The 27492-nt window shown below is 54.9% G+C and overlaps 2 protein-coding genes across 2 annotated transcripts; both read right to left on the bottom strand.

The window, feature by feature from the left end:
• Window positions 1-1173: 1173 nt before the first annotated feature.
• On the bottom strand, window positions 1174-12075 carry KRT82 (keratin 82). The gene is made up of 9 exons (XM_027592385.2): window positions 11671-12075; window positions 9725-9933; window positions 7288-7348; window positions 6516-6611; window positions 5982-6146; window positions 3929-4054; window positions 2216-2436; window positions 1936-1967; window positions 1174-1412 (listed from the first exon to the last, which is right to left on the bottom strand). The coding sequence occupies exons 1-9, from the start codon at window positions 12073-12075 to the stop codon at window positions 1174-1176; spliced, it is 1554 nt and encodes a 517-aa protein (XP_027448186.2).
• A 3424-nt stretch (window positions 12076-15499) lies between these two features.
• Window positions 15500-27492, bottom strand: LOC113921566 (keratin, type II cytoskeletal 5-like). Its single transcript, XM_027592386.2, is given in 10 exon segments — window positions 15500-15702; window positions 16970-17004; window positions 17651-17819; window positions 17822-17870; window positions 18342-18467; window positions 19230-19394; window positions 21428-21523; window positions 22323-22383; window positions 24943-25151; window positions 27013-27492. Coding segments are annotated over 10 exon segments (1593 nt in total).

Genomic DNA, 27492 nt, shown 5'->3' with positions numbered 1-27492 from the left:
GTTTGTATGGATCCACATTTATTCCACAGGCTGTTTGCAGATCATTCATAGGTAGCTTTTCCATGAGTATGATAACTTTCATTTCCACTCCCAAGCCCTCCCAGCTCCCAGCTCCCAAAGGCTGCTCATTGGTTCCCCTCCAGCCTTCTTGTACCCCACAGAGCCAAGTGAAAAATCCGGATTCCTGCAGCCTGGGAACAGTCAGTTTATTGGGAACAGACAAGTCCAGAGGCTTATGACAGAGATGGAAGCTCCCTGGGTGGGTGGGTTCCTGCAGGATGCAGCACTAGGGGCCTCTGGGGAGATGGGGTCAGCACAACACCTCCTTCTGTGCAGCCCCTGAGCCAAAGCCTCCCAGTTGCTGGGCAGCCCCACATCGCTATAGCCAGGAAAACATGTTCATATCAGACCGAAAGCAGGGGGACCTAGAAAGAGAGGGAGCAGGACCAGGGGCGGGGGCGGGGGTGGTGGTGCGGTGAGGGCTATGTACAGAGCGTGGGGGAGGGTCTTGGTTCCATTGAGCAAATGGTGTCGGCTTGTGATTGTCTCTCCGTCCAGGAAGTATTCCATGTCCCCTTGCCTTTGTTTTGGCATTTGCCCGCCATCGGCTGCCAATGCAGCCCAGGAAAAGGATGTATTTTCATAGTGTGAGTCCAGCACCCCTGAGCAGGTAAATTTACTGCCCAAAGACCAGCCCTCCATTCTACGTGCCAACTGAGAGGACCATGAACAGGTCTCGAGTGATCCTGAAACACTGGCACTTGGCTTTGGAGTTCAGAATGGGATTTGATCATTGCAATAGTGCATGTGTTAGCTGGGTGTTAAAAGAAGTTCACTTAGGTGCATGAGAGCCAGACGAAAGGGAGGTGGGGAACTTCCAGGGGTTGGGAGTGGGAGACTGGCTTTGTGGGCAACCTTTCAGGGAATAATCCACAAAGCAGAACTTTGATGTGTTCACCCTGAGGGCCTAGCTCAGGGTCCGCACACGGCTAAGGGAAAGGTGACTCTTGGAGATGCCTGAGGGGCGCCTCTCAGTGAAAACCCAAGGGAAACCTGTGGCCAATACAGGAAGGTGGGGTTTGGGAATATCCTTGTCTTCAGCCCTGGTCGGGGGACAACATCCAGGCGGGGGGCTGGCTCCCCATCCCTGGGCTTCCAGCTTCGGGGGCCGTGCTAACACTTATAGGAGGAGCTGCTCCCAGCCCCTAGCTTCATGCTGGAACCCCGCCCGCTCGCACAGCCCAGCAGCCCCTGGGGCTCGCAGGGGATGTAGACTTCACCGGTGCCCATGACGCTGCAGCCCCCGCTGGTCTTGAGGACACTGGTGCCCCCTGGGCAGTAGTCGGTTCTCAGCACGGGTGTGCTGACCACACACGGCTCGTAGAGGACTGCGCCTTTGGAGCTGCTCACAGCTGTGGGAACAGGGAGGGATGCTCAGGGTCCTGCACCGTGTGGCTCGAAGGGCATGGCCCTGAAACCTCTCAACCAGGCCGTGCCCCCACCTGCTGCCATTCACCAATAAGGACACTCCCATTCCAGCCACCTGCTTCCCACGCTAGCCACAAAAAGTGCTTAGAAGCTCTCCTCTTTCTCCAGAGCCTTGGCTTCTGCTTCATGCTCTCAGTTTCTACTTGTCTGAACCTGCTTCACAACTGCTTTCTTCAGAGAGGCACCCCCTTGTCATGATGGTTGGTTCCCGGCAGCTTCCAGGCCCCAAAGCACTGAGGCCCAGCTGCGTCTCTGCTCCTAATATAATTCTGACTCCCAAAGTTAAGTACAGCCCCTCCATCTGACCAAGAGCTCCTGGCAGACAGAGCTATTCCCTGGGGGTGGCGAGGGCATGCTGATGTCTGGGCCAGGGCGGTGTGGTCTGTCCTTGTTGGCTTGATCAGTCCCTAGGACCCCAGAGCCCCAGGGGAGTGCGCATCTACTCACAGATATTCACGGGCCCAATGCCTTCACACAGCCTGGAGGGAGAGGAAAGAAGACACAAGGTAATTGCATGGAGAACAAGGTGGATGAACGTGGGGCACCCTTCTTCCTGACCATGCCGCCGCCGCCGCCGCTACTGAGCACTATGTTCAGGAGGAGGGCCTGCGGATTCTGGGCTGTTTGGGACTTTCCCTGACTGCAGGACAGGCAATCCCACCCGCAGCCTCCGCAGCGACCAGAGGGAGGAGGGAGAATGTGCCCTTGGTGCGCAGCCCTGACTCACCTGTGCTCCTCGCCCTCCAGCAGCCGCCTGTAGGTGGCGATCTCGATGTCCAGGCCCAGCTTGGAGTTCATCACCTCCTGGTACTCCTTGAGCAGGCAGGCCATGTCCTGCTTGGCCTTCTGCAGGGCCTCCTCCAGCCCGGCCAGCTTGCACTTGGCATCACTGAGGGCTGCCTCGCCCTGCTGCTCTGCCTGGGTCAGCGCAGCCTCCAGCTTGCAGCGCTGGGGGAGAGGGCATAGCAAGGCATTACTGGGGGCCCTGGGAGCCCTACGCTGACTCTCAGAACAGGGAGAACATGGTCATTGTGAGATAATAAAAAATACATATATTGGTCTCTGCCCCCAGTTCCTGGCACAGAACTCCTAAATCCTTGTAATTCCCCAAGTGATAAAGAGCATTAAGAGCACCTTTTGATTTAATATTTGGTCTTTGACCCTGGGTTCTGACACAGAGTTCTCTAATCCTTTGGGATTCCTGGAGGATAGCAATGTCTGTTGTTCTAATGAGGTGACTCTGGGTGAGTCCTCGATGGCTCCTGGATGGGGGGGACTGGTCACCAGAAAGACCAAGCCGTGACTAGAAGCTTGGGATTTTCAGCCCCACCCACCCATTACCGGAGAGAGGGGAGAGGCTGGAAATGGAGTTAATAATTGATCGTGCCTAGGAGACGAGGCCTCTATAAAATCCCCCAAGTATGGGGTTCACGTGGCTTCCACGTTGGTGAACATGCAGAGGTGCTGGGACATTCATGTGCCCAGAGTGTGGCATAGAAGCTCCGTGTCCTTCCTGCCTACCCTGCCCTATGTGTCTCTTCTATCTGGGTGTTCATCCATGGTCTTTATTGTAGCCTTTTATAACAAACTGCTAAAGAGTAAGTAAACTGTTTCCTGAGTTCTTTGAGCCACTCTAGAGAATTAATTGAACCTGAAGAGGGGACCATAGGAACCTCCGATGTACAGCTGATGGGTCAGAAGCACAGGTGACAACTTGGATGCGGTCAGCATCTGAAGTGGGGGCAGCGGGGTGGGACCCTTACCCTGTGGGGTCTGACCCTCTCTCCAGCTAGATAGTGTCAGAGTTGAGTTGAACTGTAGGACACCAGCTGCGGTGGTGTAATTGGCTGGGTGAGCAGCTTCGTGAGTGTGGGTTAGGAGGAGGAAGGAGATTTCCTTCACAGTCATGGGGACATGCCAGATTCAAAGCTGCTGTGCCTCTCATCCCAGGATTGTGACATCTGGTTCCTCCTGAAATGTCGGACCCACTTCTGTCTATAACACCTCAAGGAGATCTGAGCAATTTCTTTGGGGCTAATAGATTTGAAGGGTCTGGCTGGTCTTCACTAGCCTAGGAGGACAGAGTGGGTCTGCATTTATGGACTCCTGGGAGTCATCTGGAATTTCAAGATCACAGGACTGGAGACTTTGGGTTAGAAGGGCCCATGGCAGCCATCTTTTCTGTGCCCCCGTCGAGGGGAGCACCCTTGCTATTTCATCTGGGACTGAAAGTTGCCTAGAGTCTCTCGGGACTTCGCTGTTTCCCTAGGCTGCTCCTGCTGTTGGTCAGCTTTCGTAGAAAGGGCTTGTTCCCTCATAAGCGAGGGGCACAAGTTCATTCCCACCTCCAGGTGCTCCCAGGGAGAACGGACCTGCCCCCCAGGACCAGCAGTGAGGCAACCTGTGATGGGACCTCATGACCAGGGCTTTCTGGCCTCACCTGGGCTTTCACATTCTCAATTTCTTGCTGAAGCCGCTGGATCAGCTTGTTCATTTCTAGGATCTCGTTCTTGCGGTTGCGGAGGTTGTCACCGTGGCTCCCGGCCGTCAGCCGCAGCTCCTCATACTGCCGGGAGCGGGACGGGCGGGTCAGAGCCCTGGGCACTCACGCCCACACCGTGGCGTCTCACAGCCCCCTGTTCTCACCGTCCGGAGTCTCTCCTCCAGCGAATTCCTAGCTCAGGGCTCTCTGGATTCTTATGCTTGTTCTGCTCCCCATCCCCTTTCCATTTCTGGTCAATCTTGGGGTCCTTTTCTGGGCTGCTTCTTTTTTCTTCCCCAGCCCTGAACGTTCAGGCTTATTAAATGCTCCTCTAAGGTCTCCTTTTTCCTGTTTAGCTGTGGCTTGTTTTTTTCTCCCTAGCCCAGAGCCCCAGGGTCTTCTGAGGGCTCCTTCCCATTTAGAGTTCCCTCTGGACCTTAGAAGGGGTTTCTGTGCTCAGCCTGGGATGCCTGACAGATCTGGGAGTGAGGACAGACCACGTTTGCCTCACCAGGGTAGGTACCTTCTTATATTCTCCTTCAAAACAATAGAAAACAAAATGCAGCGTTACTTCCTACTTTGATTTAACATTTTTTTAAACTTTTGCTGCTCCAAATTCAATTTCTGAATAATGTTTTATAGATTTACATCTATAGATTAAAAACAACTAGCCAACTTTTCTGCATATAATGGATGGGAGCCTTTTGCATAGAGAAGGCAAACAAGTGATAAGCAAATCACTCTCTTTGGCTCTTTTGTTGTTTGGCTGTTGTGACAAAGCCTGCAGTTGCCTTGGCAATATGTGCTCTCCTCATCTTCCAACAGAATTCTGCTTTTATTTGGGGTGGCAGTGAGCCCAGATAAGAGAATATTTCTTGGCTTTTTCATTAATGAGATCTATGGGTAACGCTTCCAGGAAAGCTGTTTAAAGTGGGGGATGACCCAGTTGGCGTGTTTCTTTTTCCCTGTGTTCTTCCTGCCTGGAATGAGCATGTGAGATTAGCGATATGGCAGCCTTCTTGGGACATGAGGCAACCGTGAGGATTACAGCAACGTTAAGGATAGCAGAATAGAAAGCGAGAAGGAGCTTGTGTCCCTGATGGCAACAGAGAACTCCCGTGTCATCTGTGGGCAGTCTATTTCTGTAACCTCTTTGAGGACCGGGATGGTGTGACTCTTAGTACCCTTGCAGTGCCACACACCTCAGTAAGGCCATCCTTCCCTGGCCACCCTATTTAAAACCTCATTCCCACAACACTCCCTGCACTTCATGCTGATTGATTTTCTTCAAAGCGCATGCCACCATCTAACGGACACCCACCTACTGATTCACCTTGTGTATTGTCAGCCCCTCCGCCCCCCCACCCCGTCCTCTAGAATGAAAGTGACACACAGGCAGGGTTTGCTGTCTATTCAGTCTCCTGCTGGAATCCAGCATCTAGAACAGTGCCTGGGGTATGATGGTTGCTCAATAAACAGTTGTCGGATGAAGAAATGACCGAGCGAATGAATGCTTGGTGTCTTTCGCCGACAGGGCAGGCGAGACGGAGATGATAATATTTGCAAAATCAAATTGCCCTTGGGAGTATCAATCTCCCTCCCAGCAAGCCCCTAATTCCCTCCGTCTGGGGCCACTTTAATGACCGCTCCTGCCCTACCATCAGTACCCACTGCACCATTAGCCTCCCTCATGCCCTGAAGCCCAGGGCCCTCTTTGCAGTCATTGCCAATTAGTGCTTCTTGAGTACTGCCTAGGGGAACACTTCCAGTGTCGGTGCGTGGGTAAAGCTGGGACGCCCGGGCACCCTGATGACAGGCCTGGGCTGTCCGTGGGCTCCCCTCCCACATGCTCTGCAGGGACCTGGCCCCGGAGCCTGGCAGAAACAGCAGGACCCGGGGTTTACGGGGTTCCCTGTGGTTGTGGTGTGAAGCGGCCCTCATTATCTTCTCACTCACTCCCTAGGGGAGGGGGGGGGTCTGGGGTCCCAGCCCGGTCCTGCCCAGGCCTCACCCGGCTCTGGTACCAGGCCTCAGCTTCGGCTTTGCTGCGGCTGGCGATGTCGTCATACTGGGCCTTGATCTCGGCAATGATGCTGTCCACATCCAGCTCCCGGCTGTTGTCCATCTTCACGATGACGGAGGTCTCGGAGATCTGAGACTGGAGCAGGCAGATCTCCTGGGTGGGGGGCAGGTGGGAATGTGTGAGCATTTAGAGGATAAAGGTGGAGGGGGGCAGGGGGAAAGCAGCTCTGACCTTCCCAGAGCAGATTTGCACAGGACTTTGCCGAGCTGTCCTGAGCCTTCCATCACCCACCTGTTCTTCATCCCCCCTCTAGTCACGCAGACCCAAGAGCCAAGGTCTGGGCCCTCTGACTTCTGGGAGTCTCACTGCCTGAGAACCAGCTGTCCGTGCTGATTTCTTCCCGTGCTCACTTTTGAGTCAACTTGCCCCGGACTGTCCCCGCTGGCCGGAGCTCTCCCACTCCATCATGCCCCCGGCACTGGCCCCTGACCGAGCCCCTGTGGGCAGTGGGGCTGCAGGTACCTCCTCATACAGGCCTTTTAGGAAGTCGATCTCCTGGACCAGAGCCTCTGCGTTGGTCTCCAGGTCAGCCTTCATCAGGAAGGCCGTGTCCACATCCTGCGGCCAGAGCAGGGACAACGATAACCTGGGGCCAGGGGAGCGTGTGAGGGCCACCCCTCCTCCCACAGGGCCACCTCCCAGGCAAGCCAGTGGCTGGTGTGGGACCCACGTGTAGGCCCATGCGGAAGTGAAAAGGTGACAAAGCCAAGGATGGAGGGACGAACCCCAGCCCCAGGACCCCATGCCTGGGCCTGGCACCCTGATTGGGAAGGATCTGACAGAGTAGGTTTTGAAGGAGCCTTGAATACAGCTTCTCAGAGCCCTCTGTGCGGCGCATGGGCCATAGAACACCTCGGTGTCTATCTGAGAAACTATCGCTATTGTTTTCATCTTTTGTGGTTGGAGTCAGCGGTTTTGTTTGGTTTTTGATTTGGCATTAGCTCTATCTCCAACTTCTCGGGCAGGTGTAGACGCAACCCTAACTGGGTTGGGCCCACATGAGTTGGGAGGTGGAGGCCAGGTCGATCACTGCCCTTCTGCAAGAAGTGGGGGACAGCTGGTTTTCCTCTTTCCCAGGATCGGTAGTGTTGGCCCGGGCTCCCAGGAGGGGAGAGGCCCTGCTGGGGGGTGTGTGGGCTGCAGACACGTTTGGACTCGGTCAGGGGCTGAGTGTGGTGAGGCCACCTGGGCCAGCTCAGGGGGCCTTCTCTCTCCCTGTGCCGCCCTCCCTCACCTTCTTCAAGGCGACAAACTCATTCTCGGCACAGGGCCGCAGGGAGAGCTCCTCTTCATACCTGGTGGATGGGCAGGAAGAAATATTTTAGTCTGGCTTGGGGGTTCAGAAGTAGCCTTGGTATCCAGCCTGAGGGAGGGAGCCTGGGGGGCAAATCTGCCTCTCACTGACTTAATGCCCTAAGGAGTCGCCAGGCTGGCCCCCATCGTCACTGGACACCTCTAGCTCCTCCAGCCACTCAGGACAGATGATTGTCATCCTAGCCTCTCGTTAGCTACTGTGCATGTTGATCTCCCTCCCCACTCCCTAGTAGCCTGTTCCTGTGATTAATCATCTTCTGGGAAGTCCTTCTTAAGGCCACTTTCATTCTATCTTGCTGCAAAGGAAGCCCAAGTCATCTAGTTGTTTCTTCTGGGAAGGTGGTGAAGAGTTGGCTGCCTTCTCTGAGTTGTTCTCAGATTTGGCTGCAGACACTGGAACCCCCGCCTGCCCCGTGCCCTCCCCCCAGTGGAGGTCTGAGCCTGGCCTCTACTTGCAGAGGTAGCAATTACCCACTTTACCAGAGCCATAGAGACAGCTCGGCCACCTCTAGGCTCCGAGGGAGCTCCTCACCCACTCCCTGTCTCCCTGGGCAATGGAATCAGGGCCAGGAGGGTCAGTCTGGCTGGGATGACTCAGTCTGATGAGTGATATTGATCCATTAACATCCTCACTGTGCTTCCTGACGCCCATCCTTCCTTATTCCAGCAGACCTCGGCCTCAGCATGGGCCCCGGGAACTGGAGCCTTCTGCCTGGACGTGAATCCCAGCTCGGGCAGGTGCTAGTCATGTGACTTTGGCGAAGGGACTCGGGTGAGGGACTTCTCTGTGCCTCAGCTTCATCATGTACAGAATGAGAATGACCTCGGTCCAGCCTCAAGGAGCTGCCGTGAGCTAATGCATGCACTGGTTAGTGTCTGTCAAGCGCTGGGCCGCCCTGGCATGAGGTGCAAGCTGCATAAGCATTGGCTGTTACTATCAAACCAGCATTTAGTGTCATCCTTCTTCCCCCAACTTTCCCCGTCCACAGTCTTCATCGTGAGCTGCAAACCACGTCTCCTGCCCACCTTGTATGTTACCCGCCAAGAAAGGCATTGCTCCGGCTGAGAGGGCTGTCCTTGCCACATCTCACCTGTCAGGGTCTGCTTCAGTGGTCTCTCTCACTTGGCACACTCTGGCCCTTCTTGTCACCTGCTCCCGTCCCTTCCCCTTTTCTGGGATCTACTCCGGACTCCCTTTTTGTAAGGCCCTACTAGAATGAAACTTCATCATGGCCCCGAGCAAATGGCACCTCCTCCAGGAAGCTTTCCTGGGTCCCGTCCGCGCCCTCACTGTCTGGACATTCCTCTCCACTTCTGCCTCGTACCCCATCGTAACAGTTTGTGTGCATGGAGGTCTATGCTGGACCAGGGGATCTTGAGGGCAGGAGCCAGCTCAGCACAGTGTTTGGCACCAGGAAGGCATAGGACTGACACCTGCAGCACGAGTGGCCCCCATGTGGCTGCATTCCACTGACGCACATCCCTTAGGAACCGTGGCTCTGAGCCTGCTTGCACCGCTTCTTGTCAATGGAAATGTGTCTCTCTCAACCTTCCCCCACCAACGTGTGCTCCCATGGACCCCTGCACCCAGAGACACCCACCTAGGACCCATGAGGCCATTTATCCAGGCCTCAAGCCTCTTGCAGGCACTAGACCCAGCAGCCTGCAAGCTCCTAGTTAGCATCTGTTTCTCGGCTACCTTCTCCTTGGAGGCGGGCCAGGAGCTGCCCTCGGGGAGGGCAAGTCTAGCAGGCCACCTGACCTTAACCACAAGAGCTGGGGACGTAGAGCCCTGGTGGTGAGGGGAGGGGTGATGGCTCCCATCTGTGGACTCGAGGTCCAGGAGCTGAGTATCGGGGTGTGAGGGAAAACGTGGGCCAGGTTAGCTTGGATGTGGTCCCAGGAGGTGCCGAGAAGGGCTTATCAGGAGGAAAGGACAGTGGGAGCAAAAGCTTGGAGGGAAGAGGGTTTGGGGGCCTGTTTGCGGAATAAGGCGTGGTTCCGGATCTGAACGGGGATTGATAGAAGATACAGCCAACCACGTGGTAGAGCAGAGCCCTGGAGGGTGGGAAATGGCAGGAGAAAGAACTAGTATTATAGGGAGACGAGGAGGGCCTTATTGAGGGAGGGCAGCAGAAAGGGAGGTGAAGACAAGTACACAAGTTCAGACCTTCTACCGCGTTACTCGACGGGCAGTATCCTAGGTGTTCTGCCTGTGTTATCTCACTGCACTCTTGAGCTCTACCTGATCCACGAAGTTGGATACTTCCCATTGCAGAGATGGGGAAACTGAGGCCCAGGCTGTTGATGGAGCCTGCCTCAGGTTCCCTGGTGGGGTAAACGTGGGCCACACTCACTTTTTCTTGTAGCTTTCCATCGTGTCCTGGAGGCTGCAGAGCTCAGACTCCAGCCTGGCCCGGTCCCCCGCCACGCAGTCCAGCTGCCGCCGAAGGGCAGAGATGTAGGCCTCGAAGATGGGCTCTATGTTGCTCTGGCAGCACCTCTGCTGCTGCATGAAGTTCCACTTGGTCTCTAGCAGCTTGTTCTTCTGCTCCAGAAAGCGCACCTGCCGCCAAGAACAGGACGTCACGGAGGGCAAGGGAGCCTGGGGACCATGGCTGGGAGACGGTAAGAGGTGACGGGGTGGGTGGGCAATGGGATCAGCGTGTGCTCTTTCTCCCAGCACACTGCTGCCAATGGGCTAAAATTTTCAGAAGAGGCTCTCGCCGTAGACTGGCACCTGAGGATATGTCTCTGTGAATCCCCTGCCCAGGGGAGCTTTTATAAGACCCTCACCTTCCACCCAGGGGTCGCACGTTGTTATGGGAGGAGTACTGTCCCAATAGGCCTGGGACAGGGCCACCTTCCAGCCCTGCCCACCAAGCCTTGCAACCTCAGGCAACACATCCTGTCTCTTTAAGCCTCGCTGGGCTTCTTAAGTTTCCTGCTTGGTGCTGTGTCTGGGAAGCACTTCAGGAATCTTCATGCTAATGCAAACTGCTGACAGGATGCCTGGGAGTTCAGGCTTTCTTTGGTCACAGCCCAGGGGCACTCAGGGGAGGTCAGATCAAAGGCTTGGTCCTAGGACCCTAAGCTCTCTCCCCTGACTCTGAGGCATCCTGCGTGGTTGCGTCCAAAACATGTCCCTGTCACGGGAACATGGAGAGCTACCCGCCAGCTTTTCCCTTTTGGTGGCTTAGAAACCGAGATGAGGAGACCTGAGTGAGCTGATCACGGCCACCCCCTTAGCCATTGGTGGAGGGAACACGGTGTCCAATCCTTGGAAGCAATCTGCAGAGGGAGAAATGTTGCCTTACTTCTGGTCGACGGCCACATCACTGTGGGGGGCGGGGAGGGGTGGCTCCCAGCCTCACGAAAGTGGTGTGATGTTGCTGAAGGTCAGGGCCCAGAACTTAAATGAGCTTTAAAGATAAAACTGTAAGTGGAGCGGTTCCCATTTACCGAACTAAGTTTCTTCTGGAGCACTTTTACCTACATCTTACCTCCTTTGACTGCCCACCACCAAGGCCCCCTTCCCCACTGGGCAGCAGGGGCCCTGAGGCTGAGAAGTGAGAGGTTTGCACAGGGCCTCAGGACAACAGGAGTGGAGCCAACACCAGGGCCCAGGCCTCCTGACTTCTGACCCAGGATTCTTTCCCTACACCTGGGGGCTCAGCAGAAACACTGGCTCAGCCCCTGATCCCAGGAGCCTCCCTGGGGTGTGGGAAGAGGTGCAGAGGCAGCTGCTTGGAGTTCCGATTGGCCAGGTCAGTGCCTTTCAAAGGCCACACACCACCCCTCCCTGTAGCCTGTGGGAGCTGTGGCTTTGGTGACAGCAACCGTGTGCCCCAGCTCTGACTGCTCCATCTTCTCCTCACACCAGGCCTACTTTGGTGGCAAATCTGGGGTCACGGTGCCCGTCCCTGCCTCCACGCCCAAGGCTCTCACCCCAGCTCAGGCACTCAGAAGGCGGCTCTATTTTCACAGCCTCCTCTGCCTTGTTGGTTTTTCTTTTCAGTACCTATCATTGCTTTGGAAGTTCCTCTTGTAGTCTGACCTCAGGCAGCCCTTGAGATTTTCTCAGGTAACATTCAGAGAGAGATGACAAGAGAGTAAAAAAAAAAGAACTAGCAGGTAGAAATGTCTGGTGCTGAGCCTGATTGAAGCAGCTTTCGATGATTAGGGGTCAGACAGTACAGGAGAGGCCGGTCCATCCACTGCACCTTCTCTGTTGCCTCCCTGCCCCGGATGCAGAGCACTCTCTAAGTCCCAGAGCCCCCCGAACAGGGTGCCTCCCTGTTACCTTGTTGATGAAGGTTGCAAAGCGGTTATTCAGGCACTTGATCTGCTCCTTCTCGTCCCTCTTCACCCTCTGCACGGCCGGGTCGATCTCCAGCTCAAGCGGGACCAGCAGGCTCTCATTGATGGTGACGGGGGCGATGCAGGCCGAGGGCCCACAGGGGACCCCCGCTCGGTACCCGAAGCCAGGCAGGCCACACCTGGAGGCCACCCGGGGCCTCCCGAAGCCCACATTACACAGGCTTCGGGAGCCCAGGCAGCCCAGGGCGCGGAGCGCCCCCCCGCCCCCAGACCGGCACGGCCCCTTGCTCACTGCATAGTGGGTGACCATCCGGGGGAGGACAGCTGAGCAGGAGCTGAAGCTCCGACCGCCGCATCTGGAGCCCGGCTGGAAGGAGCGGCACGACATGGCGGGGGAGAGGCAGAGAGGTGGCTGGAGGGGAGAGCGCGAGGCCCGAGTTCTCAAGCCAGCCCAGCTTGCCCCCTTTTATCTCACTGGGGGTGGAGGGCCAGGCAGAGTCAAACCCCAAATCACCACAAACAGGTTTATAAGCTTGGGATATTGGCAGCTGCTAAGTACCAAGGTGGATAATTAGGGTAGCGAAGAGCAAAGGGAAGGAGCAATGGGCAGTGTTGCTGTCCTCTTTCCTTGTTTATGGGGGCGATGAAAGGGGCCAACCAGACAAACGTTTGGCATGTTGCGTGGCTCAGCTTCAAGGAAAGGGAGATTTAGGACTTTATGCCATTTAGTGGTGGGGAGAGGCATGAATTATACACCCCCGTTGCCCAAGACTAGAGGCCAAATTAACTATGCTTGTGGATGCTCTATTTCCCCAAGGCTGCTTTTCTGCTTTTCTGCCGATGTGCCAGATCCAAGTGCCCTCCATAGGCTCTTGGGTGTTCCTGGAAGCTCCCTGGGAGGGAGGCTTTTGAGGTGGGAGAAGCCTCCACAAGCAGGTTGGGCCCTGCCCCTCCTCAGGCCAGGGGGGTGCTGGCTCTGGCTCGGTACCACTAAGGCTCCTGACATGGACTCCTGTCTCTGGGGCCCATTTAGTCCAAAAAAAGCCTGCAGGGGACTCAAGAGGAGATGCTTTGTGCTGGAGGAGGGGAGAGGAAGAGATGCTCTCCCCAAGACCCTTTGGACCCTCAAATATGCATTGATGTCAGCCATTAGGTTGACACTATTGTGTCACTAGCCTTTTGCCTTTTGTCCCCACTCCATCCCCAGCCTCCCCGAGGTAGACAGAGCCTGCCGTAATCTGAGGACATTTCCGGGGACTGTTGTTGCCCTCAGGAATTGCTCAGATGGATGCGGGATACCGGCTTCCTTCCCAGCACCCAGGTCACAGCTCTTTGGAGATGCTTGAAATGCCCCCCGCCCCTAACTCCCTTCCCTTTCCCTTTCCATCAGTTCTATCCATGAGACCTCTGCAGTTGCCGACTGTCTTTCCCTGCCATACTGGCTTTTTTCCAGGTCACAATTAAGCCAATAATGATAATAATAATAATAATAACATTTATTGGGCGTTTATTGAGTGCTGGGACCACGTCAAGCTCTACACCCACGACCTCATTTAATTGCATGACGGCACCGTGATGTAGTTTCTGCTTTCCAGATGAGAAACGTAAGGAGCAGAGTGATTAATTAAGCACCCCGAACCACGCAGCGCATCTGTGGCAGGCTGGGATTCGATCCCATTCTTTCTGTTGTCACCGTGCTCTGCTGCTCTGATGGAGAGAAGCCTGGTTGAGAATGGGGGTCTCCTGCTGATATGCACTGTCTTCTCTGCTCCACCTGAAGATTAGGAGCCTGGAGCGCCACAGTTTCGGTTTAACTGTGCTGTTTCACTGTCCCCTTCTTCCTAGTTTTGACTTTGGGTCCTAGAATGCTGGGGAGGGAAATTGGGGCTTGGGCAGGTCAGGGCTGTCACAGGAGGCCACGGGCAATGGTGGGAGGCAGAGGGGAGGTGGGGTGGGTCTTGTTGCATGATGGCAGGAGGGGGGGGATTCCCATTCCGCCTTGGGGTAAGCATCACAGAGTGGGCCTAGGAGACGGTGTTAGAGGGGATGGTGGCAGTAAGAAGCCAGACCGCAGAGTACCCCCTCACCACTCCAAGGCCAGAGCATGGTGCAGTGACCTGTTGGGTCCCTGGGAGCCTAGGACCAGAGCTGGGGATCAGCGAGTAAGATGGTGGGCTGGATCTGTTGTGGGCGGAAGGCACTTGCTCCCAGAGAACACCGGTTCCAAGGCCGCCCTCTGAAGGGGAGAGAAGACGCGGACTCTACCAAGACCTAGACGCCTTATTGAAGTGATATCAGGAAATAGGCAGGCATGCGGAGCAGGCAGTTCAGGAGGGTTTGAGACGATCAGAGCGGGGTGACCTTTTTTCTGACTTCATATCTCTCCTGCCTTCATGTCCACAACGGGCAGCCAGGCCCTGCTGGCCTTTGGAATGCATTTGGTCTTGAATGCATGGCAGGTGTGTGCCTACGCTGCTCCCCTCTTCCACCTCTCCTCTACCTCTGCTCCCTTCCCAGGCCGAGCAAGCATCCTCTGAGAGTGAGGAAAAATACTGGAGGAAGGACTGCCTCTCTCCCGAGTCTGCCCTCTTAGGCCTTCCCTGTGGGGCAGGGGGTTTGGTGGACTGCCTTAAGAGTGTCAGTTCTAGCCAGGCCTGGGGCACAGACAAAGCCACACTGCGGACGTGTCAGAGACAGGGAGATAGAAAAAGAAAGGTCAGGAGAAAGGCAGCAGAGGATATGTTGCCAAACAGATGAGTGGGAGAGGAAGAAAAGAGAGAAATGAAGGAGCAAAGGGGAGGGGTGGAGAGAGGAGACACACAGGGTGGCGGCGATGGAAGAGAACAAGGAGGGAGGGGGGAAAGAGCAAGGTAAGAAGGAAAGAGAACTTTCCAGGAAAGAGACATGGCTACCACAGAGCAAGGAGAGAGACTCCTGAGCCTGGAGGATTGTTCTGCGGGAGGATTCTCCCAGGGCCATTCTAACACAGGCTGATTGGGCTCCTGTTCCTGGTGCCTCTGCTGCCCGGCCGCCTTCCCACGCCTGGCCTGAGCCTGCCTCCCTCCCACTCAGCAGCAGGGCAGTTCTGTGTGGGACGCTAATTCTAATATTGGCTTAAACGAGGCAGATGTGAAAGGAACTCGGCCATGAACTATCATGGAACGTAGCCCCAGGCCATGGAGAACTTTTGCGTTCTTGATAAAATCATTCTATTCTAGTATGAATAAGCGACTTGGTCATATTTTGAAGGGTGTTGATTTCTTATTCCAATATTCTGATGGTGGGAATTGTCAAGGGAAGTGGCTGGGGGCCTGGCAGGGGACAAGACAGAAGGAAGTGAGGATACAACATGACTGTTGGGTTGGCAGCCTTCCCTGGTCGGAGGGGGCCTGCAGGAAAGGGTCCTGTTTGCAGTGAGAGAGCACACGCGTGGGAACTCTGGCCTAGACTACACGCAACCTCTTTGGGGGCACCAAGGTCAATTCTAAGCTCCCCCCTCCCCCATAAAGGACGGTGGGTGCCGTGGATCTGGCTCCGGTGGGAAGAGGAAGACCCTACTGCACCCCTGCTCTGGAAGCTGCTGACGGGCTAAGTCCTAGCCCAGGTCTTGGCACAGAGCAGTTGAGTGGGCATTAGTTGGAGTGGATGCCTGGAGACCCTGGAGGGCCCTGGGATAAGGAGCAAGGGGGGGTACGTCTGTGGGGACCCGTCTGGAGGCCGAGGGATGGACAAGGTGACAGCAAAGCGGCAGGCCTTAGGGCTGGGGATTGGGGGAGACTGGAGGGGGGCGCAGCCGAGGTGGGCGGGGCCCTTTAGCTCCTGTAACTCTTCTTGGTGGACGACGTCTTGGAGATGATGCGCACGCTGGAGCTGCTGCTGCCCATGCTGAGGCCGCTGGTGGAACTGAAGCCACCCCCGGAGCCGTAGCCCAGGCTGCAGCTGTAGCTGCTGCCTCTGGCCAGGCAGAGGCCACCACCTGAGCTGTAGCCTGTGTCCCCGCTGGAGGAGACCACGGCTGTGGAGAGAAGGCACAGGGTACCGCTAGCAGGCTCCCCCAGATCCCCGGGAGCCCCCCTCCCTGGCTCTAGGCCAAGGAGGGCCCCCTCCCGCAGGGCTTCCTCAGGGAACAGGAATCTCCTGGGGCCAGGGGCCAGGGTCAGAGAGGGTGGGCATGGACTTGCTGCCTCAGCGTGAGTGTCTATATGGGACATCGCACTCTTCAAAGCTCTTTCACAGCTGTGACCATGTTGATCTCAACAGTCCTGAGAGGACACCATTACTGGGACGACCTCCACTTCCCAGAGGGAAAATGGAGGTACAGAGACATCAAGGTGCAAGCCCGGGGTCACACCTGCTGTGTCTGTTCCTCAGCTGCACAGGGCTCTCATACCGGACGGGGCATGACGCCTCGTGTCCTGGGCAGGAGCGTAGGCTCCCATACTGGAAGAGGTCCTAAGGCCATCTGGGTGAACCTCCCCCAATTGCAATCACCTCTGACACATCACCAAAAGGCAATGGTTTATAGTACCCACTCAAATACGTTCAGTGAGGGGGAGCTCACTACCATGGGACGCAGCTCCTCACAGCCTGTCAAACATTTGAAGATGTCTCATTGACCTCCCCTCTCTGTCCAGTTCTCCAACTGAAGCATTCTTATTCCTTTTATCAACTGGCTTCAAGCCCTCCCCCATCCTGGGTTTCTGGCCTCCCTCGTGTGCTCTGAGCCGCCATGGGACTAAGGAGACTCTCCATCTCATGCCCAGGACTCACCACTGCCTGAACATCCCTCCCCCTGCGGGGTCATTCCGAGAGATGATCCTTCCTGCTCTCCCCTCTGTGAGCTGAGGCCGAGCCATGCTCTACTTGTTCCATTAATTTGCTTCAATTCTAGATACGATTGTTTCCTTTTAACCAGTTTACTAACCTCTTGTTAGTTGTGTGAGTTTGAATCCTGCCAGAACTAGCTAAGGAATCGCGTTCAGGCTGCGGACCCATCACTCTGTATGTTGTCCTGTCCTGTGACTGGGGTCCTCTGGGGGCCAGAGTGGAGTCCTTCCTGTGGACAGGGGACCCCACCGGGACTGGTCCTGGGTGGTGAGGTCTCACCACAAGTTTCTTTTGAGTCCACAAAAAGGAAAGGCCAAAGAAGAGGGGGTCTCCACAGAGCTCTTAGGAGGGTCTTAATGACATCCCCGCCCATATCTATCACCAATTCCTTGTTAGTGATGCTATTGCTTCTGTTTTGATGCCCACTTTTCTATTTTCCCAAGACATTTACTCACAGATGTTCACGGGTCCGACGCCTTCCCCAGTGAGTCTGTTGCGGGGGGGGGGGGAGGGGGTGGGTGGAGAGAGAGAGAGACATTTCGTTTGCTGAGAAGTTGAAGAGCCCTGGGCTCTTGCATTTGCAGCTATCAGCACAGAGCGCTTACTGTGTGCCAGGCCTGTGCTTAGCAAGCCTTTTGTTCATCTAGCTAATATGAATCTGTGGGGGGGAAATCTAGAAGAGAGACCAAATCAAAATACATAGAGAAACGGGGAGAGGGATGCGTGTTCACTAGGTGGAGAGGGATGCGCATTCACTAGGTGGAGAGGGACATTCAGACTGTAGGCATCTCTGGGCAAACATGGAGCCCCTGAGGCCCTTCCCCGGTGTGGCCTGGGGGCTGGGCAGGAATGGCCCTGCTTATGGCCTTCCAGGTAGTCATGTGCCACCTCTGCCTGACACTGTCACCCTGACCCTCTGCCCCAGGTCCAGCAGCAACGATGGGAGAGGCTGAGACCGCAGGGTGCCTCTGGGGAGCAGCTGCATCTTAACCTTGTTTCCGCCTTTGGAATTTCTATCTGGGGCCTGACACTCGGGGGCTCTTGGTGTCTGTGGCGTGGGTGCTCTAGTGGCATCTGTTTGAGCCATAGTGGGAGCCATGGTACTTGAGCAGCCATGGTCGGGGAAGGCCCCCCACCTGCCCTCCTCGCCCTCCAGCAGCTTGCGGTAGGTGGCGATCTCGATGTCCAGGGCCAGCTTGATGTTCATGAGCTCCTGGTACTCGCGCAGCTGCCGGGCCATGTCCTGCTTGGCCTTCTGCAGGGCGGCCTTCAGCTCGGCCAGCTTGTGCTTGGCGTCCTTGAGGCCAGCTCCCCGCGCTGCTCGGCATTGGCGATGGCGTTCTGGAGCGTGGCGCACTGTCAGGGGGAAAAAAGGAGTTTGTGAGGTCGCCCACAGAGAATGCAGTAAGATGTGCATTTGAGGTTAAAAATATGGGAGAATTTCCTGAAATGGATTTCAAGCAAAGGAGGTTGGAGCTTCATCATCTTTAAAAATAAGATTAACCGCTGTCCTTCTTGGTTAATTTGAGGCTTAGCCGTAACGGAGAAAATGATTTTGGGAGAGTCCTTTCCGATGCCACGCTTCTCTGCATAGTTTTGCCTTGTATGTCCCTGGAGGACAGACCCTTCCCTCGAGGAGCAGCTGCTGGGTAGATCTCAGAATGAAGGTCCCGACTTCCCTGGTGGGGCGGGAGACCGCACAGTTACATTCCTGGATGGTCACTCATCGGGGGAGGCTTCTCTCTGCAGGGGCCGAGTTGGGACCAGGCCCAGGTCTGCCGGTGGGCAGGGGCATGGATGGGATGTCTGCTGGGAGCTCAGCCCTACCTGCTTCTTCAGGTTATCAATCTCGGAGCGCAGTCTCTGTGTCACGCGGTTCAGCTCAGAGATCTCCATCTTGGTGGTGCGGAGGTCATCCCCATGCCGGCCAGCAGACTGCTGCAGCTCCTCATACTGGGGGAAGGGGATGGTCAGGCCAGAGGAGAGATGGCCGTGGCTTCCCAGGGCCCAACAGGCTTCCAGGGTGCTGCTTGGAAGTGCCTCCCTTTGCCCCCACGGCTGCTTTCCATCAGATTCCATCTGCACTGTCTCTTGGCTCTGCCCCTCGCTCTCCGTGCCTGCAGGCCCCACCCCACAGCTGGACCCGTCCTGTGTCTGGTCTCTCATCCTTCCCCCCCCCCCCCACATCAGGTATCCTCACAAGCTCAGCAGCACACAGGGTGCCCTGTCAGTCTCTGATTTTTAAGCTCTTTCATATTTGTGGCTCCCCTGCTCAGAGTGTTTGCTCTCTAACCTGGAAAATCTCATTGTGTGGCCCATGTCGAGCCTTTGGTCCCAGCCCCTTGGCCACCACCAGCTGCACCTCCCTTCTCTGGATCCAGGAGGCTGAGCCTTGCTCTTATTCCTACCTTCCCTCTCTGGTTCCTGCTGGCTGGTGCTGTCCAGCTGTCCCTTGTTGGCTTCTATAGGGCATTGGAGATGTGTCCATCCTCCCCCTCGCAGAGGATTGACCACCTCCTGCCTTCATCTGGTTGCTCCCCCAGGTCCCGATGGTGCTGCCCGAGGGGTGCTCCCGATAGAGGGTAAGCCCCAGGCTGAACTCATCCCTTTGACCCCATCAGACTGGGACACCTGACAGAACAAGCTCTTACCTAATTTGCCTTTGAAATCCCAGTTCTCTAAGATTGTTTCCTGGACTTGACCTTGACGCCTCACCTTGGTCTGGTACCAGGACTCGGCCTCAGCCCGGCTGCGGTTGGCGATGTCCTCGTACTGGGCCTTGACCTCAGAGATGATGCTGTCCAGGTCCAGCTTGCGGTTGTTGTCCATGGACAGCACCACGGAGGTTTCTGAGATCTGGGCCTGAAGCTGAGCCAGCTCCTGTAAGGGGGCCCAAACGGAAGAGCTGAAGCAGGGTGTGTGTGTGTGTGTGTGTGTGTGTGTGTGTGTGTGTGTGTGTGTGTGTGTGTGTGTGTGTGTGTGTTGGGAGACAGTGTCCAGGCCCGGGAAACAGACCATGACATTGAGGACCTCACTTGTACTGTTGGGATGCAGCATCTTGTATAGGCCCGAAGGGCTGGGAAGGACATTAGGGAGGTCACTGAGTTTACACTTGGGCTTGACTGTCACCTCATCTGCGCGCAGGGAGAAGCCACACGGGGAACTCCAGCTGGCCTCCTCCAGAAGTCACTCCCACTGTCAAGGGAGTGCACCTTGCGGGGACCTGTCAGTGCCGGGCTGGCTCATGTTCTGAGAAAACACAGCCTTTCACACCAAATAAAGAAATCCTCTTGTGACCGAAAACTGAGTCAGAAGGAGCCAGAAAGCTCTGCTTGGTCTCAATCCTGTTGCCCAACGTGGCTCCTCCCTGCTCCTCAGGGATGGGAAAAGGAAATCAGCTCGAGACCGCAGAAGGGGCACCGGAACAAAGCATTCGAGTCTGGAATCTGCCAAGAGGGTTAGATCACTTCTCTGAGTCTCAGAGGGGCTGGTCCTAGCACTGTTTCACAGGCCTTCTGCAAGGATTAAATCAATTCATGTCTACATAACACAGTTTTTGAAACAGTAAACCACAATTAATTTGTTAATGATCACTTTCCAGAATCATCTAAGATGGCGGTTCCCAAGATGGGATCCTGAGACCAGCAGCAGCAGCATCACCTGGGAACTTGCTTGAAATGCAACTTTTTGGCTTCTACCCTAGATTCACTGAATCAGAACTGGTGTTTTGACAAGCGGTCTAGAAGATTCTGATGCACTTTAAAATTTGAGAATCCCTGGTCCACAGCACAAATCTAGTAAAAAATATTCCTCTCCTTTGTTTATTAATAATTGGTTCATGCATTTGCTGCTTCAAGCAATTATTATTTTGTTGTTGTTTTGCAATATGTTTTTCCCACATAGTTTTCCTGGTAGCTGACCTAACCTGGGTGGTGGGGGGGTTTGGTCTCAGTCCACATGCTTGCAGTTGTCAGCATTGCAGTGAACAAGCAGAGAAAAATGATGTCTTTTTGCCCTATGTGGGCAGCAGGGTGATCACTGCACCTGTCCAAAGCCATGGAGCCCATGTTCCTGCTCCTGGAACATGACCCACTTCTGTTGGGCACCAAACATATGCAGTGCACGGGCATATCACCTGTCCTTACCAGGCCTACCTGGAGGCACACAGTGCACCCCGCACCCCATCTCGACCACTCTACCTCACTCGCTTGCCTCCAGCCACCTTGACCTCCTCCTGGCATTCCTGGATCCTCAGTTCTTCCCGTTTCTCATCAGATATCACCCACCTCCTGCCTGCCACCGTTCCTTGTTTCTCTCCATCAGCCCTACTATGCCTGAAATGGTGTAGTTATTCAATCCTCCCTGTGCCACCTGTGTTCTCCACTGTAATAGAAGCTCCAAGAGCTTAGGGGCTTTGTTGTGTCTGCTCAGCACTGCCCTTGCAGCCCCGAGGATGGTGTCTGGCATACGGAAGTGCACGATGATACATGTCCTCAGGAGAACCAGGTATTTGTGCTGGGTGCTTCTAGAAGCACCCGAGGGCTCACTAATTGCCGCTTGGTTTGTGAAATTGCATCATTCTGCAGCCTCTCTAGGAAGAGTAGCTGGTAAATTTGAGCTGGGCTGGATGAGCCAGGATGCTCAGCTACGTCTCGGGAGAGCGTGTGCAATTCATTGACAGGCAGGTTTTTTGTCTGACCACCAGCACATGCGTGGTCCAAGTGGTCAAGGTTGAATTTCTTGCCTGACCCCCCAGCTGCTCCAGGGAGCCTTGTTTTGTTCCTCGGTAGGGAAAACAGCATCTGCTCCATGAATTCCAACCTGGAGACGGGCTAGGGAGCAGAGAGGAGACGAGGGAAGGAGCCGGCAGCCTGTGTACCCAGCCCAGGCCCCCAGCCCCTGACACTGCTTACCGCATTGTAGAAAGCTCTCAGGAAGTTGATTTCATCAATTAAGGCATCCACCTTGGCCTCCAGCTCCACCTTGTTCATGTAGGCAGCGTCCACGTCCTGGGCACAGAACATGCTGTCACTCTGAGGCCCATCCTTGGCGGGGCAGCCAGCCCCTCTGGCTGAGCGTTAGGCTGGAGAACGTCAGCGCCCAGGGATGAGGGCGTTTCTTTGTTCCAGGCTCTGGAGTGGAACTTGCAGGATGGCGAAGACTATGTGGGGACCAGGGCTCTCAGGGAATGCTCACCCGCTCCCCAGCTGGTGCCACATCGACAGATCTTGGGTCACCTGCATGTGGTGAGGTCAACCCCATCCTGGGCCTGTGGGCCTCGGCTGCCTCTGGGCTCTCCCAGACTCTCCCCAGGCCCTCCTCCTCACACTCTGGGCCCCTTTCTGCGCTGCACACACTGCTATTCTGATTCCTATTTCCCTCCACCAGCTAGTCTCCCCTCCCTCTGCCTGCCCCTGCTGAGCAGGAAGGCCCACCACTCCGTGGAGCCAATCCCTGTCCTGCCCTGGTCCTCTTGAGCCTGACTTGATGTCCTGGAGCCTTAGCTCTGCACAGGGCCCATTTTGCTTGTTTCTCCCTGCAGGGACTCCACACGGAGAGGGGCTGGTGTCGTGATTTATAGCGGGGACTCTGGAGTCCCGGGTCCTGACTCATTTCTGATTTTCTGGGTAACGTTGGGTCACTTACTTAACCTGCCTGAGCCTGAGTTTTCTCACTTGTAAAGTAAAACCTGCTTCAAAGATTAGCTACATGAATTAAAAGTTGCGAGGCCGCTGGTTTCAGGGGTGTCACTGCCAGAAGGGGCGCCTTGGGCCTGGGAGCCAGGAGGGAGCAGCTCTGTCCCCTCACCTTCTTGAGCACCACAAATTCATTCTCCGCCACTGTGCGCCTGTTGATTTCTTCTTCATACCTGCGGGAAGGATCACGAAGGGGGTTGTCAAGGTGACCATTTTGTAATATATAAAAATATGGAATCAGTATGTTGTAAGCTTGAAACGAGTATCATATTGTATGCTGATCATAAATCAATACAGAAAAGTGGATGGGTGTTAGGAGCAGGGTTCTGGGAGTGAGGTCTAACAGGGGGGCTGTAGGTGGGTAGGCGGTGTGGGTCTCCAGAACAGCCATGGAGAGTGAGCTACTGGAGCATAGCTCTCCCACTACACATGTGTCCCCATCCCAAGTCAATCACACAACCACTTCTGTCCAAATACAACTCAAGCCCAAAACAACAGCAAAGCAGAACCACCCCTCATTCCTTCTGAGGTTGTCTTTCTTGAGGCTTTGCTCTGTAGAGTGCTGACGTTTCCATAAAGGGGTCAGCAGGCTTCCCTTTTTACCCCCTGCTATTGCCCTAAGCCAAACAGAAAGGAGGAACAGAGGAGTAGTCTGGCCCAAGGCAGACAGCCCCAGGCCTTGCACCTGGGTGCAAGGAGGCCAGGGTGGCTCCACTACCCTGTGGCACCCTCATGTTGCCTTGCTTAGCTGGACTGAACCACAGAGAGGGAGCGGTCCTCAATAGGGGCCCCCCCTACCGACCCGCCCAGGCTTCCCATTTTTCAATTTGCCCCTAGACAGCAGCCCCTCTCCCCTCCTGCCCCTCCAGGGGCAGCACGTGGAGGTGCCCCCTTGCTCACTGAGCTCTGGGAAGGAAGCTTTCCCTCTGCTCTAGGTAACCCATTTCCTTCCCAGCCCTCCTAAGCATCAGTGAGCCCCACCCTCTTAGCAGCTCTGGGCAGTTGGGGTTTGGGCTTTGTCTCTTCCATCTCCCAGCTGAGTAACCTAGGGCAGGTCACTTAACCTCTCAGAGGCTCTCTCTCATCTCTGAATGGCTTGTCATTATTTTTTTAAAAGCACAAGTGCTCCCCCTCACTAAGTGTATGTGGGATCGCCTCGCTTTTACGTTGCTTCCACTGTCCAGTAGGATCTGAGAAAAGCTCATTCCTGCCGCTGAATGTTCAGCACTGTGCCTTCTCCAGAGTGGACGTCGTTTTCCTTATTGCTTCCCCATGCTGCCTTTTAGTGAAATCTGAACATCTTCTCTTCACCTAACTCCATGCAACTGTCCTCACCTTCTGTGTTTTCCAGCTCACAGTCCCTCCCCTTGCCTGGGCCTTGTCAGGGCCCTGTCACAGGAACATCACTGTTCATTAACCAGGACACACTCTTCAACAAATGACCCCATCGTCCTCCCCTGTGCCTCTTTCTTTCTCCACCTTGAGCTTTAGTCTCCTCCTCCAGGAAGCCTTCTTGGACTGAAACACTGTTACTTCATGTTGCATACATGTTATAAATTATCCATCTGCACTTGTTTCTCTTGCCTGTGTCTGCATCACTACACACCTAATCATCCCTATAATAAAGATAGCTAACGCTTATTAACAACTTACTATATGCCAGGCACTGGACACCCTACCAAGTATTTCACATGCAAGCTTTGATATGATATTCCCAACCCCTACGAGGTGGGCACTATTAATATCCCCTTTAGCAGACAAAGGAAATAGGGTTCAGAGAGTCAGAGGTCGTTCACTTAGTAAGTAGGTGAGCCAAGATTCTAAATCCACTGACTCTAGATTCTATAGTGTTGTGCAAGAGAACTTTCTGTGATGATGGAAATGCTCTGTATCTGCATCCACTCTGGGACCCATTATCCACATATGGCAACTGAGCACTTGAAGTGTGGCTAGTGTGACTGAGGAGCTAAAATTTAAGTTTTATTTAACTTTAATTAATTTAAATTTAAACAGCCACAGGTGGGTGGTGGCTACCATTTAAACTCAACTCAGACCTGAATTCTTATTACATTATACAACTATAACCAAAACTCCCCATCAAGTCACTTATTTTGTTTGGACCAAGAGCATTAGAAATAAATTAAAACAATAAAAATAAGAAGCTGCTTGAATCCATAGGCACGAGCATGCTATCATGTTTAGTGGGCTCTGTGCATGTGTGTGTGTGTGTGTGTGTGTGTGTGTGTGTGTGTGTGTGTGTGTGTGTGTGTGTGTGGTTCCATGGAGAAGGCCTCAAATCTGTCTCCTTTTGCTTTGTTCCCGGCCTTGGCCAGGGTTGGGGTGAGTGTGCGCACGTCGTGTAAGTTAGCAATGGGGCTAAGTTGAACAAATGTGACAGCGAGAGTCTATGGGTTTCATTCTTAACTCATGAGTTGCCACCTGCACAACACTGGCTAAGTCAGAGCCTGTCTCTGATCCTTTCTGTCCCCATCTGCAGAGTTTATACGGTGGTCGTGCAAACCCTGCTCTTTGCGCCCGTGCCAGTCATCATCATCATCTCCAGCCCCACCCCTCCCCAAAGCCTCAACATTCTTGGCCACAGGGCCTCAGGTCTTTTTCTGATTCCGCCTCGCTGCCCTGAGGGTGCGTCCTACTGCCTCCCTGGACTGGACGCTTGCAGAGAGCGGGGCCTCCCCAGGACCCTTGGGGCATCCGGCTGAGTGTTTACTCACTTGTTCTTGAAGTCTTCCACCACGTCCTGCATGTTCTTCAACTCCGTCTCCAGCCGCGTCCGCTCGCCACCCAGGCAGTCCAGCTGCCGCCTCAGGCTGCTGATGTAGGCTTCAAACATGGGCTCGATGTTGGCCCTGGTGGTTTTATGCTCCCGCAGGAGGCTCCATTTGGTCTCCAGGACCTTGTTCTGCTGCTCCAGGAACCGCACCTGCCCCGGCCAGAGGGGAGAGACTGTGAGGGCTGCCCTGTAGCAGCCTCCTGGAGAGCTCTGTGACATAGGGTGCCCCAACAGTGCAGGGAGGCCCTCCAGGAGCTTGGAGTCCAGGTGGCAGTCTCCTCCTGGTCCTCACCCTGGAAGGATCCTGCAACGTAGATAGCCACCCAAATGTGAGTGCAATGGGCCTGGGAGACAGGCGGCGGCTTGGTGCGGAGGTGGGAGAAGTAAGGAGGACCAGGACCAGAGGGGCTGGAAACCATCTGCATCCACCAAACCGCACTGATGTGCAGTAGCTGAAGGAAATAACACTCTACCATCATCTTACTGGTCGGGATTTCGATTCCCATTAAATGGGCAGGAGGTTCTTGGCAGAAAATGTAGTCTGTCCATTTTCTTTCCTACGTGATTTCTCTAGATCTAGAATCTGAACTCAGTTGCCCATGCAGTCCAGGAACACTGAAATGGGTCACTCTAAAGTCACGGTGGGGGACCTGGGCACAATGCCAGCCATGTCCCTGGCCAGCTGTGTGGCCTGGGCAAGCCCCTTCTGCTCTCTCAGGTCCCCTGTGGTCTTGTGCTACTCGTCTGGTTCGCTTGAATTGCACTCATCTATCTGCTCCTCCGTCTGGGAGGCAGCCTTGGGAATATGTGAAACCTTTCTCCTTACACAAAGTCCTTCCTTTGGGAGTCCATGGAGTGATACACGGCCTCAGAGTGAAGGAACAAAGGAGCCTCCAAAACCTTGGAGATGGCAGTGGGCCTCCAGAGGGCCTTTAACAAATGCCCTCCTTGCCCTTCCCACCTTTCTTCTCTGTTGTCAGAAGGAGGGCAAGCCTGACCTCAAGTCCCTCCTTATCACACCCCCTTTCCCCTCCAGCCCCCTCCAGATGAACCCAGCAAAGGAGGGCCTGCCTATTCCCCTCAGAGCCAGTCTCCTGGAAACCTCACATCTGTTGGTGCAAATACAAGGCCAAGTGGGGTGACAATGGGTGATCAAATGGAAGAACCCCTGGCTCAACAGTCCCTGGGGTTAGATTGGTGCACTGGAAGATCTGGGACCCTTGGATGAGGCATTCCATAGCCTGTTAGACCTGCAGAGCCACCTTAGAGTCTGTCTGTCCAATCCAACCGAGGCCCAAGAAGTTAGGGGATGTTCTCCTAGCACTAGAGTCTGGGTTGGAAGAGTCCAGCACTCTTCCTTACAGGTCCCATATATGGAGCCTGAACAAGCCAGGTCCTTGAACTGGTTCTTTCCGGACAAAGCAACCAGCTCAGGTGTGAAGCAGTGGTAGAATAAAATAGAATAGCTTCTTTCCCCGGACCTGGGGACATCCCTAGGAGTACAGGCCTTCCCTCAGGGTGCACTCAGGGCTGATGTCACAGCTCAGCTCTCGCCAGAAGAAAAGTGGGAAAGCCGGCCCCTCGCCAACCACTCAGCTTCCCCACCATACCCAAGTCACCAGGGAGGTCACCGCAGGAGGATTTGTCCCTATTAACTGCAGGGAAAGGTGACCCCAGCCTGTTTCTCATAACCTTTCATTCCTTCATTCCTTTGCCTACAAAATGATCCCTTTTTGCTGTCTAACCTTAAGCCCAGTACACATTCCCTATCCACCAAAAGAGCAATGGCCTTTCAGTAGGTCAGACAGCTCTGGAGTGTGGAGATGAACATTTTTTTGCTCCCACCTCAACAAGGTGGGAAACTGCTCCCTTCTTCACTGGGTCAGCAGTCTTCCCAGCCCCCAGGATCGCAGGTCCTGGGCAAGTCCCACTTGACCTCAGAAAAGCACAGAAAGCAGAGATACCCCGGGTACCTGCTGCTTTCCCGGTGGGGACCCCTCTTGCCTCTCACCTTGTCAATGAAGGAGGCGAACTTGTTGTTGAGGGTCTTGATCTGCTCCTTTTCCTCCTTTCGCACCCGATGGAGGGAGGGATCAATCTCCAGGTGGAGGGGGGTCAGGAGGCTTTGGTTGACAGTGACCTCCTGGATGCCCCCGGAGCCAGACATCATCCCGCCTCCAAATCTGTACCCCCCGAAGGCTCCCCCGGCTCTGTAGCCCATGCCTCTGAGACCCAGCCCATAGCTGGCACCCCTACTGCCGGCCTGGCTGCAACGATAGCCTCCACTGATGGAGATTATCTTGCTACCCCCAAAGCTGCGGAGGCTCCTGGTCCCGAAGCCACCCCCAAAGTTGCCCCCGAAGCTCTTCCCGCCCTGGGACACAGAGACAGAGCTGAAGCTAGGCTGGCAGCCTGGGAGGAGGCTGGCCGAAGAAGCACTAAAGTTCCGAGTGCCTCCTGACTCGATGGTGACAGAAGATCTTTGGGTCAT

This window comes from Zalophus californianus, chromosome 9, assembly GCF_009762305.2.
Source record: "Zalophus californianus isolate mZalCal1 chromosome 9, mZalCal1.pri.v2, whole genome shotgun sequence".
In the NCBI taxonomy this organism is placed as follows: domain Eukaryota; kingdom Metazoa; phylum Chordata; class Mammalia; order Carnivora; family Otariidae; genus Zalophus; species Zalophus californianus.
This window is presented reverse-complemented; position numbering and strand designations above follow the sequence as displayed.

Coding starts and splice junctions, on each gene's coding strand:
- KRT82 (XM_027592385.2), bottom strand. CDS start 12,075: ATGTCGTGCCGCTCCTTCCAGCCGGGCTCCAGATGCGGCGGTCGGAGC. Junction 4,055..5,981: donor AGGCCTGGTACCAGAGCCGG/GTGAGGCCTGGG, acceptor CGCTCCCGGCAG/TATGAGGAGCTGCGGCTGAC. Junction 1,968..2,215: donor CTGGAGGGCGAGGAGCACAG/GTGAGTCAGGGC, acceptor CTCTCCCTCCAG/GCTGTGTGAAGGCATTGGGC.